Source organism: Falco cherrug, chromosome 2 (assembly GCF_023634085.1).
Source record: "Falco cherrug isolate bFalChe1 chromosome 2, bFalChe1.pri, whole genome shotgun sequence".
NCBI classification, from domain to species: domain Eukaryota; kingdom Metazoa; phylum Chordata; class Aves; order Falconiformes; family Falconidae; genus Falco; species Falco cherrug.
Window position 1 is genome coordinate 72,403,886 of NC_073698.1, and position 18,596 is coordinate 72,422,481.

An 18,596-nucleotide genomic window follows, 5' to 3' on the forward strand; every position below is an offset into this window, starting at 1 on the left:
CTCCCTTCACAGACACATAAGCATACAGCAGTGTTTATCCTGAATCCCAGAAATGCTATCAAATAACCAGAACTGAAGCTCTGCATTATGTAGTGAACAACTAACCCTAAAATATGATGATAAAATTTATTATTTCATCAGACTTTTCTATAAAATGTCTTGTTTGCCAAGTTCCTATGGTTGCATAAGCAGTGATAAGATCCCATCTTTTGCCTTAAGCACCAGGCAGTAATGATATAACTGTCATCTATTCCTTCCACAAAGGGATTAGTCTACCTTGAGGATTCCTTCACACCACTTCAGTGCTCATAAGACTTCTCTTTTGGAAATAATTTTTAAAGACCATCAATGCTTTCTTTAAAAAAAAAAAAAACAAAACCAAAAACCCTTTTCTCCCATTTTTGGGGGCTACAAGATCTTTTAAAGCAAAAGCTTTCCCCCACTTTTCATTCTCTAACAATAAGCTTCTGTCCCTTAGCTTTTTGTTTTGATATGGGAAAGTGAAATGCATGTTAATTTTCAGGCTATGAGACCTTTGCCAGTATAACTCAGCATATTCTCAGCTTTATCTGAGTAGAACAGTCTGGAGAGTTTAAGCTTTTGCTAATAAAGATAATGATCTAACTTTTTATCCAAATATTTGTATGGAGCCTATCTGAATACCTGGGCACTTCCTATGAATCTCTAGTGTCTTTAATCCAAACAATTCCCATGGTACTGTTTATATTTTTACTTTTATCTCATACTACATAGACACAGAAGTGTCTGTTAAAATCCCAGCAACCCTTCAACAAATCATATTAAAGAAATTTGGGTGAGGATGATAACTGATACTTTAAGAAAAACAGCTGAGTCTTGTAAAGGCTCCCAGGTTGGTGAAGTGTCTCCACTCAGAATACAGCAGCGTAATCTGGCCAACTTTATATCCTTGTTGTGTTTTTTTTTTTTTAATCTGAAAGTTTAATGAAATCAGAGTACGTCTGGTGATTAGCAAATTGTGAAGAAAGATTATATTTTTATGAAAAACATCTATAAAAAGATAGGCTGATTATTCAAATCACTGGTTTTAAAGAGGAACAAATTAAAGTCACAATATAATGATGAGTAATGATGAGTACAAAAAGGTAATCCTCAAATGACTAAGTGTTGTTTGGTATAAATTGTCCTGCCTTTGCAACATGCTTTTAAAATTCAATCTGTAAATTACTTCATTATAATCTTTGTCAGGTATTTAGGCCACTTGTACTTGCAATCACTTAGCTAAATAAACAAGCCAGAACTTGTATTGAACACAAAACTTGTTTTAGCTTCAGTCTCTGTAAAGTCAGGGAAACTATTTTGAGGGGCACAGAGCAGGAGAAGGGGTGGACTGATGTCAGAAAACCATTTATCCATCTTAATTTTATCTAACCTAACTACCTAAGTATTTAGGAATCAAAACACAGCCCAATACAATGTAACTAGCATTAAAATTCTCGGTAGTAAAAAAAAAAAACCTAACTTTATTTCTCATTCAAAACTCACACATTTTAATTGTACTTAGTACACTTGCTATTTGGAAACTTGTTGGAACATCTTCATAAGCCATTTTCAGAATGTAAAAAAAAAAAATAATAATTGGGTATAAACATTAATTTTAACACTACCAGACAGTTATTCTTCTTTACTGTTATAACAAATAGAAAGGAACGCATGGGCCCACAATACATACATGGTTCATTTTCAATTAAAAAAAAAAAAAAAGTAATGAAACCATCTGCTTGCTATTTGCTAATGCACTGACAACACAAGAATTCCCAGTTAACACCACGATGGGTATTAGGACAATGGCTATTAGCTTTCATTGTTAAAGGTACATTTCCCAAAGACTTCAAAAAGATTTTTCTTAATGTGAGGAGTGCTAAATACGTTAGCAAATGGATACTCAAACTATTTCTGTAAGCCAGCCACAAAACCTCCCAGTGACTTCAGCAGACTTTGAATCAAGCCTTCAGATCCCAGCTATTACACATTTTCCCCATCTTTTCAATGAGCAATGATGGGTGTCTATTCTGAAAGCTAAATGTTTCTCTGTATTTTCTCTCACAAAAGATCAGAACCCTATAAGCACCATCTGGACTGCTTCTTTGTGCGTCTGTACTTTATGCAGATATGGTTGTCAAACACGGACTGCAAAAATCCTATTGTAGCAGCAGACAGTGAGTGGGATCTTTATCCAAGAATCCTTTGAAGTCAAAAGGAGCTGGATCAGGCCCTCCTTATGCTTTGCATAATAAAATCATTGAAGCTATTGTGCCAGTTTATACGTGCCATAATTGCATAGTTATTACCTTATGTTGGTTTTCTCACATAAACTCTTACCTCCAAGGCACGCCCCCATGGCCAATGAGAAGATTAATGGTTTCACAGGCAAGTTAACATCAGGATCTTTACTCAGATTGAGAAGCACAGGAATCTGTGGTTTAAGAAGAAAAGAGAGAGGTTCAGGAGACATTATCTAACCATCAGCACAATATTATTAAAATTCATTGAAGTAAACAACTTAAACCACCAGCAAGTCTAAAGAATAACTGTTTTGCTTGTTTGTTGTTTTTTAATTATTAACTTTGCATCATATTCTTGATTTGTACTCACTTTTCACCACTGACTGTGCTAGTCCTACAAGCCAAAGAGAAGGTATTGGCAATGTTAGGCGAAGCCTGACACAGATATTACTGGCAAAACTGAGGCCCCTCTTAAGGTTATGAGTGCTTTCCATTAGATCCTTCAAATTCAACAGGGAACTGACAGTGACTATAAATCAATTCCCCCTCCACTTCTTGAAACCTAAAGGACAAAGCTGTATCCCCTCTTGCTGGAGGCAGCTGTAAGAGATGCCCAGACCTTCACAATCAAGATGGCTGTAAATCATGTATCAGTAACTAAAAAACTCCAGAATCCTTACTATAATTAAAAATGTCCGATCTGTTAGGGAAAAAACTGAGAAAGATCAATGTGGCTGGTTTCTGAATTCATTATTTTACTTTTTAATCCAACATTGTATTTACCAGAAAATATAAATTTAGTTCACTGGGAAATACTTGCAAGTTTTATGAATTTAATTTAACCACTTTAGCAAATAAAATAAACCCCCTGAAAAGTTTGTAGGGAGACATAATAGACTTCATTAGGCAAATAGTATACAGCCCAAAAATACAGCAGGGAGGCTTTCTGGTAGCACCAGTTCTCAGTCAGTAACACCCTTCAAAGCTAAACAACTGTCACCTTAGTTGCAAAAAACTGGTTTGAGTTCAACTGAATTGTGTAACCACTTGGTTTGCAAGAAAGTTGTAATTAGTACCTGTCGAGTGAAGTTTGTTAGCAAAGGTAGAGGTGATAAGGCTAAATAACATGTACAGATGTTTATGGGACCAAAAGGGAGAGAGAAAGAATACGCAAACATGGAACAGCAAGAGATCAAGCAGGAAGGGATTTGTGGAAATAACTGTGATATGCCTTAAAATTAATCCTTTCTCAGAGTCCAGGATTTTCAGTTGTGACTAAATTTATGACTTTTAATCCTCCAGTTTGTCATTTGAATGTATTCCACAGATCCCCCTCAAGGGTTATGATCTCAGAGATGGAACAGCTCCCTCTTGAAAAATATTTTCATTTTGATGGCTGAGTGATGCTCACCTTTACTGACTGTGTGTGTTCTCTTGGTATAGAGCAATATATAGGCTTTATGAAGAATACAACAGTTTCCCCATCCCTCCTGCCAGTGGTGTTAATCATGCCTCTCAAATCCTCTAACTGATTAGCTAGATAAGTCAATATCTAAACAGTTATTCTTAAATTCAACATTGCCTGAAGATGTCTATTTCTACTTTAAGGCCCAAAGAAGGGTCAGCATGCCCAACATCTTGTCTGTTTTTCCCATGAAACAGTCATAAAAGATTTTATTTTTCCCCACAGAATTTGTTTCTCTCAAACCAACACTGCTAGAACATATGCAATTCAAACTGCAGTTATATTTATTTAAAAACAATGTTGTGTTTCAACATAAACCAAAATTTAAACACAAATACTGAAATCACAGGATAAGCCATTTTGCTCAATCTAAATAAAGCATTTTTTCCTACTAGATAATTTGGACCAGAGGACCAAGCCCAATTATTTAGTACCTCAGAATTATTTGCAAGCATCCTGACGTACTACAGTTAACTCACTTGTTGCAGGACACAATCCTGAACCATGCAGACTAGCAACACCTCTTAAAATTAGACTTCTCCTTGTGTGTGACCTGCCCAGTGCAGAGAAGGCAGTTAGGCAGAGTCGGTTAAAATTATAATCCTATTTCATTGCTCTTGAGGTCAGTCCTAAAGCTGTTGCCAGTCAGCTCCCAAGTGCAGAGCAAGTAATGACATTTTCACACCTCACTGTTGAGAACCATGCAGAAAGCAGAGCCCTGCAGCCCTCCAGGAGCCCCCTCCCTAATTACGGCACTGTGAAGGACAGGGGAAGCAAGAAGCAAAACAGAAATCCCAGACAGAAAGTCCATGAGATAATTCTCTGCTCGGTATTTGCAGCCACACACGCATAATAGTGCCATCAGAAAATTTGGTTCTCTGTTTAGTGAAGGAGCTCAGGATCAAGAGCTCTCAGTGTCCTGTAAGTCTCTATTGACTAAAGACACAGAAACCCTCTAAAAGAAAGTCACTGAACAAAGGTTTCAACTCACTGTGTCTTCTTTTAAACACAAAGATAAATTGCAATGTAACAAGAGAAGGTGCAACTGTGTAATGTGCTTGAATCTCCATTTCTTTTTTTGAAAATCCATCAGGTTTGGGACCCAAAAATATACAGTTGACCACATTGGTTTTATTGTTCTCTCCTTGACATCACATTGTTTTTCTTCCACTTAGAAATACCGTGAATTCTTTTTTAAAAGGTTTCATAATAATTAATCATCTATGTTAGAATTATCATCAATGATGTCATGCTCCTAAGTCCATTAACAGGCAATAGGGCTAGATCAAGAATCGCTGCTCTCATAGATGTCTGTTTTTCTGTTTCATAGATGTTTCAAAACATTGAAACAAGCCTTAGCAATACATATTTGTTTACACTTAAATTTGAATGTTTCCTCTATTTAAAGGAATTAATCTCTACTAAAGAATATTGGTTATAAGTCACAATGGAAGTCCTATGGATCTCTGACACGTGCTTGAAGTTAGATTTAATGTGTATATATCCTTTTTATTTTTAACAAGGTGTGCTGCACCATAAGTTTCAGTTTTTAATAACTTGAATAACCAGATAAAAGATGAATGCAAAACATTCAGTTAAATTTCTAGTGTTTCAGATAGAAATATTTAGTTGATCCATAATGTACAGTAATTTTTTTGCAAACATGCATTATGCTGTCCAAAAGTCACTGGTGTCTAATTCTTTTGACCTAAAAGTAGGCATAATGCAAACAGATTGTTCTATATTCCGTCCCAACAACTTTCCTGGTTAAAAAAAAAAAAAAAAAAAAAAAAAAAAAGAAATCTGATCATCAGCAAGAACTCTTGAAGAGATGTTGCAAAGTAATTAAAGCCAATGGACATTTCTTAGTGCTTGAGCATTTGTATTTTAATATATCTATTTTAAATACATAAGAATCATGCACAGTCAGTTACAAAGGAACCTGCCTCTCTGTTTTCCCCCAAAATCACCTTTTTGTCACGTGTAATTTTCTTTCATGTGAGTATATGCTGGGCAACATTTTTGCGCTATCAATATCTCAAACCTTAGCTCCATCTACTGTTATGATTAACATGAGTGATAAAAACAGAAATACAAAATATAAAAGGGTTAGAAGGAAAATTTTCACTGTAGTTTTCAATGTTTTTGAAAAACTGGGTTGGTTCTACATCTCTTTCTGATTCAGCCTGATGCTACTTACAATAGCATCAAAAGCACTCCAAGCTAGGATACTTTGCAAACTGGGGTATAACTGGCTGTGATACATACTGTACAAATATCTTGTCATATTGATTTAACTTGTTTGGATTTAGATTTTTTCATAGTTCTATGAAGCTCTGCCCCTCAACAGAGAAAAAAGTAAAAGTTAAAGCCTATGAAGCCTCATGTTTCCTTCATTATTCCCTCTTTGGATTATGTAAACAGGACCTTTATCAATATTAGGGGAGAAATAATGTCTTACCAGGTAAATAGCTTTTATTTCTTTTATCCTTTATTTCAAGTCTCACCAGGATAAATCTCTGTTTGACCAGTTTCGTTAAAAACTGCTGATTTTGCTGGAAAGTTTGAGATTGAAGCACCCAACATTGCTGCTTGATTGGCAGGATTTAGATAGAATGAGTGATGTAGCTCTATAAAGCAAAGCCAAATCCCTCTCACCCACTCATTGTAGGGCTATCTGCCTCTAGGTATTAAAACAGCAAAATGCAATGCAACTGTAAGAAATAATGATTGTACCTGGGAAAAGGAGAGTGTCCCCAAAGACTTGATACAGAAATGAAATAGCCATTAATCTTTATTCTATATAGGGTGTTATGTGTAAAATATATATAGGATGTAAGATGATGCAAAAAGAACAATGCCAGTGTCTACACATATTGGCACATTTGTCTATATTAAGTATCCTAAACAAAAGCAACCCTTGTGAAGAAAATGTTTGTTTGTACCATATACTGTTGAAGTACGTATAACATGCTACAAATATAAAAACACCAAAAATGTAATTTTTGGTATTTTCAACTTTTGCAGCGTTTTTATTCTTAAATCAGTACTGCAAGCTTTTAAAAATTGAATGGGATTTTATTACTGTTATAAATTATCCACCTTCCCTAAAGAATATAATCTATTAACAGTTAATAATATTAGAAATTCAGACTCAAAAAATATGATTCTCTAGGACAGTATATTTCTTATACCTCTCAGATCTCTAACATTCTGAAAATTTAAGCCACATGAAGCAATCAAAGAGAAAGGAAGCTAAATGTTTATGCTCAATGTTTACTTTAAATGAAGGTTTTGAAAAAAAAAGAAATCTGAGAGATTTTAGACCAGAATTATATGCACCAAATACTACTAAGCAAAATTTCATAAAATACTGTAGTTTCCTCATAACAATCCTTGCATTTACATTGTGGTATGCAGTCCTTTTTTGTTAAAAGAAACTGGTGCTGTTTGCACATCTCAATTCTGTTGTCTACTTGACAGAGGGGGTCTATTTGACACTTCTCAAGCCTTGTTCATTCCGGTCCTGTTTGTACAAAAGTGGAATGAAGAGTCTTGAACATTTTGCTTTCACATTTACTTTGGTACATAGATTTCTTTCTTTGTAAGCAAAACGATGATCAAAGACTTAACATTTTCACACCTTGTTGTCACAGCCTCTTTTCCAAGACTCCAAATTACCAAAGAACAAGTTGAATCAAGATCTTTATCCTGTTCACTTATTTTTATAACAAAACCTTCTCATGGGCATGGCATTCCACTGTCAAGGAGATGAAGAAGGAAGACCTTTTCTGAACCTATTAAGATCTCCTTTTGGAATACAAAGAGAAATGATGATTTAGCTTTACTAGCAGGACCCTGGATATGCAGAGAGGAGACCAAAGAGGAGGAGCGCTGGTCCTGCTCTATCAGTAAGCATCTCCTCCTGGGATAGCAGGAGACTCATAAGAGAGTGAGTCTCTCAGCTACTTCTGCTTTCCAAAGGTAACACTTGTACAAGTAATCACACATCCGTATTGTGTAAGAAGAGTATCTTAGACAAGTTTATCCTATTCCTGTGCAGCACAGTAAGGTCATATTGCCCATTTTGTCTATTTGTGTAAAATGACAATGAAACAACAATCCACATCTTTACTTTAGGGATTCAGTGCTGCTTTACACCATGGGATTTCACAGCACGCATTTTGCTAAGAACTGCATGTGGTAAAGATGTCTTCTGTGAAAACTGTAGAGATTGTGCATTAATAGGAAACAATTTGTAGCTTCCCAAATTGTTGATGATTGGTCTGTCTCTGCAGACAGCTATGGCCCAGTCTTAAACTTTTATCAAGCACTGACACGCAGGACATTGTAGAAAACTCTGGTAGGGAGAAGACAAAGAAGATCTAAAAATAAAACTGGCACTGAGAACATGAGATACATATGAAACATTCAGTACTGCGAATAAGAAGCCTCTGACAGATTTACAGGCAATAAATAGTGGGTCAAAAATCATCTTGTTTCTAAGAAAGACCTGTCGGAGACTAAGTCACCTTGCTAGTAAGGTAGTTAATGGAAATTGTTGGTTACTTTATATTGAGGAAATAGTGTTTAAACTCAGCTAAAATGGCTATACTACAGCTATATTTTTAGTTCTGGTAATAAAAGAAAAATATAAACAGATGCTTCCAGCATATAGTCAATAAAACATGTCAATAAAATAAACAGCTTGAATGCACCGTTGGTGAGTTTGCTGATGACAGCAGACTGGGAGGTGCTGTCAAGTCTCTCAAGGGACAAGAGGACTTGCAGAAGCTTCTAGATAGATTGGACTATTGGGCTACAATTAATGGGATGAAACTTAATAACTCAAAATGCTGCATTCTGGATCTAGAATGGAGTAACGCCAGGCACAAGAATAAACTGGGAGAGGGGTGGCTGGAGAGCAGCCCTGCCAAAAGGGATCTGGGGGTGCTGGTCGGCAGCAGGCTCAATGCAGGTCAGCAGTGGCCCTGGCAGCCACCAGGGCAACCCGCACCCTGGGGTGCCCCGGACACGGCACAACCAGCCGGCCAGAAGAGGTGATGGTACCGCTGTGTTCAGCCTTGGTGTGGCCTCACCTGGAGCGCTGTGGGCAGTTCTGGGCCCCACGAGTTAAGGATGTGAAGGTCCTTGAATGTGTCCAGAGGAGGGAAAGAAAGCTGGTGAAAAGGCTGGAAGGCATGTCCTGTGAGAAGCCACTAAGGACCTTGGCTTTGTCAACTTTGGACAAAAAGAGGTTGAGGGGTGACCTCATTGCTCTCTACAGCTTCCTGAAGAGGGGATGGGGAGAAGGAGTTGCTGAGCTCTTCTCCCTGGGATCCAGACACAGAACGCCTGGGAGTGGCTCAAAGCTGTGCCAGGGGACGTTCCAACGGGATGTTAGGAAGAATATCTTTACCAAGAGGGTGGTCAAACACAGGAACAGGCTTCGTGGAGAGGTGGTCGATGCCCCAAGCCTGTCAGTGTTTAAGAGGCATTTGGACAATGCCCTCAACGATGTGCTTAACTTTTGGTCAGCCCTGAAGTGGTCAGGCAGTTGGACTAAGTGATTGTTGTAGGTTGCTTCTAAGTGAAATACTCTATAATGCTTAAACATTTTGCTATGGTACATTTTTTAAATATTAACAAGAAATTATTCATTTTCCTATCACTTGCAGACAGCTATCACAATTGCCAGGCATGCTTATGCAATGAAGTGCGATACACTCTCTCATATGAACACCTACTAAATTAGGGAGCTGGATCTTCACTCTTCAATGCTTAATGAGAAGGGGAAAGTCCTGGGATTACATTTTATCAAGCAGGTTCCAATTCCCTCATCTTGTTTTGGGGCAGTTCATTATCTCTGCATTCAGGACAAATTATATGAAACAAGCAATTGGAAGATACTCTGCAGGCTGTTTTGTCTTTGTGCAGCTCCAATGCTTTATTTTAGTTTAACAAACAGAATTTCACCAAGACAGAAACAATAAAAGTAATCTACCTATGATGAGTTAAATGCCCTCAGAAACTCATTCCGCTGTTTCATGTATTCAATTACCTTTCTACAGTATCCTCTGTACCATAAAATACTTGCTGTGTTCTGAGCTTTTTGAAGAGTTTTCAGTTTAGCAACTTCTGTACATGAATTCCATACAGTACTGACATTTTTGATGGTGGGGTTATACCAGATTTACTCTTGTCTAAAGCAATGAAGAATTTGACCAACAACTGTGTTGCACTGGAAAGGTATTTTCAGAGTAAGGTGCTTCAAGTAATAAACTAATCTGATTTTTGTGATTTCAGAATTTTTTAGTAAGAGAGAACTCTTCTCCATGATGCTGATGCTGAAGGCTGCTGGAAAAATCATTTTTTTTCAAAATATTTAAACACATGAATATTTTGCACCTTAAAATACTTTCACCTTAAACTAACTGAAAATATTTAGGTTTTGTTCTTAAGACTGCAGATAATGTGTTTATGTTTTAGGATAAACAAGAATCCTAATTTGTCGACATAGATACTTAGAAATAACTGAAAATGCTTAGATTTTCTCCTAGGAAATAATTTTCCTTATCTGTTTTCATTACTTCAATTCATAAAACAGTTTATATTTCTAGAATTATTAATAATGCTGGCTCAGATGTATCCATATTTTAATTACCTTTTAAAACTATTGATCTACAGCTTCCACTTTTCACATCCTGTTAAGGTAAGGATCGGTCAGTTTTAAATTTTAATGCTATCCAATCTGAAACTTAAAATGGACAAGTCAACTTTATCCAAACACAGATAAAGTGAAATTTTTAGTTGCAAAATCCATTAAAAAGGCATTCTTTTTCATTTTTATTTTTTTCTATAGACAAAGCAAATCATTATGAATCTGATTGTCCCACTAGTACAAAGAAGCTGAAATGAAAACTTGAAAACCATCCTTCAACTTGATTTTTTTTAAGGAAACACAATATCATGGTTACAGAGCTATCTGCAAGTTTTCCTCTTTTTCTTTGCTCCAGCTGTGTGCCTTATAAGCCAAACCTCATGCTGTAGTGGAATTCCCTGTTCCTTCCATTTCTTAGGCAGGTCCTGGGTCAAAATACATATCAATTGTATTGGCTACTTCTACATATGCAAGTAACATGGTGTGATAGGACCTTGAAAGCATTGGAGATGAGTCTCTTTTTATCTATGCTGGCTTCAGCCCAGGGGGGTCAGTCACCTCATACTGGAGACCCTTACTTCTGCCCACTCTCATGCCATTTCTGAGTTACTACACCGAGTGTGTGTAGCCCACCCCACCCCTCCGCGCCAAGTCTGGACAGCGCACACTGCATAGTGATGTAGGGGATGAATGAAAGACCTTTTCCAGCAACACAGAGGCAGTGCTGGGGACATCCCATGAACGAACTGATGACTGTCTTCTTGAGCCTGCCCACCCCTGAAGGAACAGAGCAGTATGACTTTCTAGATACCCTTACCATCACAGTAGTTTTGCCCACAGTCATCTGGGGGCTCACAACCAGAAATGCTTGGGCTAATGGTACTGTCTCATCTCTGGAATATGGGACAAAAATCATGGTATACTCACCTTTTAAATGCAGAAGAGACACTATTGATGTCCTTGACTGTGAGCTGCCACCAAGCTTTTCATCATCTCTGCATAGTATTTCAGGAATCCCTATCCATGTACAAGTCAAAGTGCTGTGAGACTGGTTTCCCCTAACTTCTACTGGTTAGTGGCTAACTGCCTTGGGGTGAGCAAATCCTCTATTGGCAGAGGTCTGACACCATCCTCCAAACACTCTTTTCTCAGTCAGATCTATGAAACCATCCAGATTTTTTGTATCACTGGATTCAGAAAATGGGAAGAACTTGATGGGACCCACATCCCTACCCAGTACATGGTCCATCAAGGCTACGACTACAAAAAACACAAGAGAGACTGCCCCATTGTCATGCAGACATTTGTTCACCACTGAAGGAGATTTATGGAGCCCTGAAGGGACTCAATATATGTGTCTTCCATTACTATGAGCACAGGCTCAGCTGTGAAGCTGGAACCTTTTGCCAGAAAAGGACAGTATCATTCGTGGCTACATCATAGCAGGTGCCCCATACTCCTGTATCATTAGGGCATATGAAACCAAACTCATATATGGAAGCATGTCAGTATGATCCTCTGCTTCTGAGTACACAGCTGTGGTTGACCTCCAAGCTTTTGCTCCCACTGGGTAACTGTATGAATGTGTGAGTGAACTATGTGGCTGAATAAATGAATTTGCTGTATGGATGGTTATCTGTTATTAATAATTACAATTTGATTCTGTAAATACCAAGTCAATAAATAAAAGGAGATCTATACACATTGCACTGTGTGTTTATTACACACACATACTCAGTCCCCAGTAAGTGAAAAATCATTCTACAAAAGAGCTGTGTTCAATATATGCAATATTCCTCATTGGAAGTTTATAGCTTTAACATATATAGTGATAAATAGCCTTCCAAAACCAAATATTGCTTGTTTTAACAGTAGGAACCAAGCGCCAAAGAAAAAGAATTTTGAATGAAAGTTTATACAACCTTACATAAGAACCTGGGACTTAGTTCCTTAGGAATTTTCTGTAGGTTTCTAATGTAGAATGACAAAGATCAAAGTGCAAGTTCATTCACTGAGCTAGATGATGCTAGGTCTTGACTTTAGTCTGCCACATAACAATTAATATCTTAATACCTCAGCTAATGACTGCTTTTGCAGAGGTGAGAATACACCTGCATTTTTCTTTCTTCCTGCCTCCACACTCTGCCTATTTTAAAAGAAAAAAAAAATAAATAAAAAATTGCAGCAGTCTCTTAGGTTCAGCCCAGAGCAGAATGAAAAAGATATGTATTTTACATGTCTAAAATGTTGTCAAGGATCCTTTCCTGTCCATCTGTATTTCTCTTCCTCAAAGATACAAAAGAAGTGGTCTTCAGGCATCCCAAAGGATTCCTGCATTTCAGTCCCATTTCCCAAAACATACTTTTGTAAAAGAAGGTTTGTTTCAAAACCTGTAAAAGCCCCTTTGGTTGATGTGCATGCAAGTCCTTTTCAGTATTACCTCAAGCTAGTTTTCATAGACTAGCTGGATATGAGGCAAATAGTCCTCAAGTGTTTGCTGGGAGGTGACTCATCCTGAACCAATCTCTCCTTCCATGTTTATTGCACTCTGTTGTTCTTACATCAATATAATTCCACAATGAACACCATGTCAATCAAACCAAAATACTCTATTAACATATGATAGAGCAGTCACAAATCTGTCCAATCTGTCACATGCCCTGTAAGAAGTGTCTTAAACCTTGACACAGGCTAAGGGTGGACATGACCACCCAATAACAATGGAAGAAAAAAGGCACAGAAAAATTATATTTAGCTAAGAACAAGCTGTAACAATGAATCATTCCTACAGAATAATGAAGGGATTATTGCACTTTAAACAGAGAACTTGATTGAATAAACCTATCTGAGCATGCATTGATTTGTTATAATTTGCTGCTTTTCTAATATTCAAACTCAGCTGCTGATAAACATTTGTTACGCTTAACATTATTTGCTGGTTTTTAAACTAATTACATAAGTAAGGCAGCAATAAATGGTTCAGGTGTTAACAAAGCATTAGTGTAACTACACAGCATGTAGAGGGAAAACATTGATAGCAGCAGATGGATAGTGACAGTTTCCATCAAAAAGAGAATTTTACTTTTCAGCTATGGATGTGGATGTAAGACAGAAAGTGTAAAAATGCAGCCAAACCAGTGTCTCTAGTTCCACAGCTAACTGTGGCTGCTAGCACCAATGGCCAGCTAGATGCCTAAACATCATGAATAAGCTTGCAATACTGATTTCATCTCAGGGGATAAACTAAACTACAACAAAGCAGAGATCAAAAAAACCCCAAATCGTAATCAGCAAGCTCAGCTGCCTTGCCAGCACCAGGAGGAGGACGTGCAAGTGCTGCACAGACCCTACCATTGTAGCCGTGAAGGGGATATTGTCAATCACAGAGGAGGCCAAAGCAGACACCCAGAGCACTAAAACGATGGCCACTGCCAAGCGCTGGTCCTCAGGAACCACCTGGAATTGAGAGAGATCAAATTAAAATTTTGATGAGATCAGTGTTGTTCTGTCCTCCCCCGTGGCATAATTGCACAATCTTCACAGATTTAATTTATCAGTATTTATTATTCCTTTAGGCTCTGAGATAGGAAAACATCTTAAAGAAAACAGCCTAACATTTAATAACACAATTACTGTTCTTTTTCCAAGAAAATTTGAACAAATAGAAATATAAAGACTGATATTTCTAATATTCAGATTTCATGCAAGAAATATATCGTGCAACTATGAATTTTCACCTTTCACTGTTTATGCTTTTTACATCTTTGTATTTTTGGGGTTTTTTAGACTACAGAAAAGGCTTCCCTTTTGCATTTATGGCTATGTTTATTCTGGGTGTGGACAGATACCTACATATTAAAGATAACCCATGACAAAGTATGACACATTTTCTTGATATTGCCGATGCAGGCATGCAGTCATTAATACTAAATCAAAATGAAGGTCTTATTCATTATTCTACTGGAGTAAAACTATTTTCCTTACCTGTAAATATTTTAAGCATACCTTTATTAACAAAGCTGTCTGCTCTCCTATATAGTCTATTAAGTGCAGATGAGCCAAAGCCTAAAAGAAAAAGACATGGCAGAAATTGGTAGCTGTATTTGCAGAAGTGGGTTGGTTGTACAGGAGTGACTGGTAGGCTGAGGTTTAAAATGGCATTCTTCAGTGGATACGTGTTTTCTGAATACCTGAACACAACTGTTGTCTATTAATCCAACTTCCCCCAAAACACAATATAGATAAAGTATATCATGTGTTTAAAAAGTTGGATGGAAACAGTCTTGTGCTCAGTCTCAGATGAAGAAATAGGAAAACAAAATATGTGTTTCTGTTAAACAGCTTTCTCAGACCCATAAAAAACTAACAGTACCCATCTGCTAAAATCAGACCAAACATCTTGGGTGAATGGAAGCTGGCATAGAGGCAGCAGCACCTGAAAGGCAGGAAAACTAGCTCTCCAATGCCCAAGTCAGGCACCTGAACTGAGGAGGCAAGCCCGGTAAGCACTGGACCCAGGAACAGCCTGGACCAGAGTGCTCTGTCCTCCCTGTGAGAGCCATTCCATTTGTACAGGATACTTAGATAGCATCCCATACAACTGTGGTTACTACCATGGATGAAAAGACATAGGAGAACTCCAGCCTAGTGGTGATGGCTCTGATCTCTCCTTGGGCAGACAGAACACAAGCTGACCTTCACACCCCAGAAGAATGATTTCCTCAAACCACAAGGTAAAGGCATGATTTTAACTCCTGAGGGCTAGCCTTTAATTCACTTTGGTTTTGCTTTCTTCTCTTACAAGCGTCCAGAACAAAGTACTGTTTTCAGGTTGAATAAGATATATCTGTTTTGTGACTTTTCAATTTTTCGGGGCAGAAAATCACATCATTTTTGGCTCAGCCTGGACCAAGCTGGTTGGCATTCTTTCTTTTTTTTTCTGCCATGACAAAGAATCATTCAGCTGCGATGCCTCACTTACTGACTCCATTCCCACACAGAGCTGCAGAAATATAAGCCACACACCTGGCAGTCAGGCAGAGCCTTTCCAAGACATCAGTGGGAAAAAAACCATTGAACTCACACACTGCCAAATTCCATGACAGAGATGGACAAAGGTCCTAATAGGCACCAAGTGGTGTGGTGCAACACACGGTAATGTCAGAGTGACAAAGATGCTGTCATTCAGACCAGCTATTCCTGTACCTGCAGCTCATTCAGGCAGCAGCTGAACGTTTGTGGTTTGGGTATCACCACATAATAAATTTGGCCCGGAAACTATATTTCCTTTTAACAATGTATTGCACAAGAAAAGGTATATCTACATTTAATGACAAGGCAAGCAGGAAGCAAGTAATGAGACTTTTAAATACAGATACTCCTTCCATTAAAAGAATAACAACAACAAAACAAAACAAAACCCAACACTTTTTCATTAGTTTAACTTCCTAGGAGAAAGTTTCCTAAGAAATTAATTCTTGTTGGCAATTTTAACTTACCATTTTTGTTCTAAGCTATCTGTGTTGCTTTAGCAACTCAAAGGTTATGACAGTGACTTTTTAAATGTGTGTAAACACAATATTCTTAATGAAAGGTACATCTTTTTCTGCAACTGCTTTGTGTTCACACCTCAAAAATAAACTTTTTTAACACATAGTTGTCAGCAGTTAGAGCCCAGAGTTACACTCAGTTAACATCGATGCCTTATTACTTAATTATCTATTAACAGAACATATTACTTTTCAGTAACACTAAAAATTTGTTCTGAAATCCAGACATGGAACTACAAAAGAGATGTCTGGGAAGGAGGGAAGGGAGTGAAGGACATGCACATTGCTCCCTTGCTCCTGCAAGACAGGCAGTCTCTACGTAGCCCATCACCTTAGAGATGATGACAGTACTAATCACATAACCAACTTTAGGATGTCTCTACAATATCCAGGCCAACTGCCTGCAAGCACCTAAGTGAAAGTCATCAGTTAACACCCTGTCACCAGCCTCCCCTGGGTGTAAACTGCAGAGAGTTTCCTGGATCTTCCTGTGTCTTCTAAGAGGAATAAGTATAACTGTACTAATTGGTCTCTTCAAGCATACTAGCTCCTGTCTGACAGCTCAAAATAGAGTTTTACTGCAGAAAAAATCACGTGCAGTTTTAGGTCAAAGTTGAATTTATGCACAAAAATGTGCATTAAACCCTCTTATGGACACTATGTCATTATGGCTGTTGTAAATAAACTCTGCCTAAAGGGATTAAGGTAAAATTTCAATTTTGACTGTAAGAGTGAACAAAATACTGTATCCCTGAGAGACAGAAACTTATGTCACAGAGACAGAAGAAGCAGAAAGATTTTGTAGCCTGTAACAGCCACTTGTGAATTAGGACTAAAAAACCGTAAAGACAAATTACTCAAAGAACACAACAGAAAACAAGAGAGGTCCAAAAGATTTCCAATTTTTTCACTGCAAAAGATCTACCAGACTGGACTAATGAGCATCCAAAGGCAGAACCTCCAGGAGTTCCCCCTTGGCTCTGGAATTCAAATCACATTTTCCAAAATTACTTGTAGCTGAAATCCCACACAGGCTTTTAAATGTGCCTTGTAATAGGAAAGGAAACATTTTTAGCAGTAGTAAATAGCTTCAGACTGGGAACCATCCAAGATGAAGGATCACCAAGGGTGAAGAATATGAGCTGACAACTGCTGAATGCCTAGAACATGGAAAGATTTCTTTTACTTCAATGCATATCTTTGTTTTGACTTGTTTCTTCTTGGCATTGTTAACCTAAAGGAAAGAAAAAAGCCTTGGCAAGGACTGTCATCTCCTGTTAATCCAAAGGGTAATAGATTCAGATCAAAATTAGCTGTGATGATATTTAGAACATCTCTCTTATTCATTTATGGGGAAGAATTTAATGTCTCTCACTTTTTTTGTGATTATCTTTACAAGGTTTTTTGATGACCTTAAACTGCTGTTATTCTAGAGAGCCAGGAAAAATATTCTTTCATTAGCAAACTATTCACTGGTGACCCAAGAAACCATAAAAATGAAGTTCAGTGAATTACAACTCGTATCCAAAGTCTGGCAGTAAATGGCAAATAACTTCCTGTGTGTTTTACTATGTTATTGTGCAGTCACGCAGCACTCAAATCAAAACCATTCAATCCAAGCTAAAACAATAAACACATCAGGGAATGCAACTAATAAACTATTACAGCAGCAGCAGACAAAATAAACATGGGTTCAAAAGGGTTCCCTGTAAGAGCTAGAAAATGCAAGGACATATAGAACCTCGTAACATAGAGAGCTAAAAATTGCCTGTACTAATGGGTGTACAATAAATCAACATTTCCTGATGAATTTTAGATCTAGTAGTTCACAAACAAGCCTCCTAATGATAATCAGAGTTTCCATTTATCTTCTCAGAGGTTACCAGATTTTGACTTCCAGTTTGGCAATTTGCTGTTTGTATTTGCTTCAGATTTTGTCCCTTTTACTGTTGGTGATTTTTATTTTAATAGATCCCAATTTACAAATTCTTGGGCTCTTTGCAATTACTAAGAGGGAGGGGGAAGAAGGAGGCTGTGTTAGCAAATTTGTTATTACAGGCTTTCCCCAGGCTGCTCACTCAGACAATTCACTAGCCATGGCAGTGCCAGCGGTCACTTGGGGCTTGTCAGTCATATTTCTACAATATTTTTACATCATTTAAACCCAACAATTAACAGCTGAAAAATATTTATCATTCTAGAAAACTAATTGACAAGTAAATGTGAGTATTCATACAAGGAATCATCAAACGTTAGGGTTAAAAATAAATCCTCTCCGGCTATACAAAAACATCAAACAGTAAATGCCATGGGACACAAACACAGCTGGACTGTTCCTAATAGTCAAGCAGACAAACACAAAGAAACTATACAGCAGGATATCAGACATTTCAGGTACTGAAACTTTTCAAATGACAAATGAAAACTGAAATTCAGTGATATTATCCTTTCAAAACATACTCCCATGTAACCTCTTAGGCCATTTGGTAGCCAGCATGTAGCAGACAGCATTAGGAACATTTTTCAACTCTGGTTTATTCTTGTTCTTTTATTTCTCCTATCATTTTTCTAAATAACTGCAAAACAAACACATAATTACATATCAACTATCTGCACACATAGACCACTACCAAACCTGGAAACTAAAATTCCACTCA

At 37.5% G+C, this 18,596-nt stretch overlaps 1 protein-coding gene across 1 annotated transcript in view; it reads right to left on the reverse strand.

Moving 5' to 3' along the window:
- The window catches only part of OCA2 (OCA2 melanosomal transmembrane protein), a 176,489-nt gene that overhangs the window by 53,749 nt on the left and 104,144 nt on the right, over positions 1 to 18,596 (reverse strand). The window contains exons 19-21 of the mRNA XM_027804503.2: positions 14,396 to 14,455; positions 13,742 to 13,846; positions 2,362 to 2,455 (exon numbers count right to left, since the gene is read on the reverse strand). Coding sequence (XP_027660304.1) covers positions 2,362 to 2,455; positions 13,742 to 13,846; positions 14,396 to 14,455 — 259 coding nt within the window. The remainder of the gene's footprint in view (positions 1 to 2,361; positions 2,456 to 13,741; positions 13,847 to 14,395; positions 14,456 to 18,596) is intronic.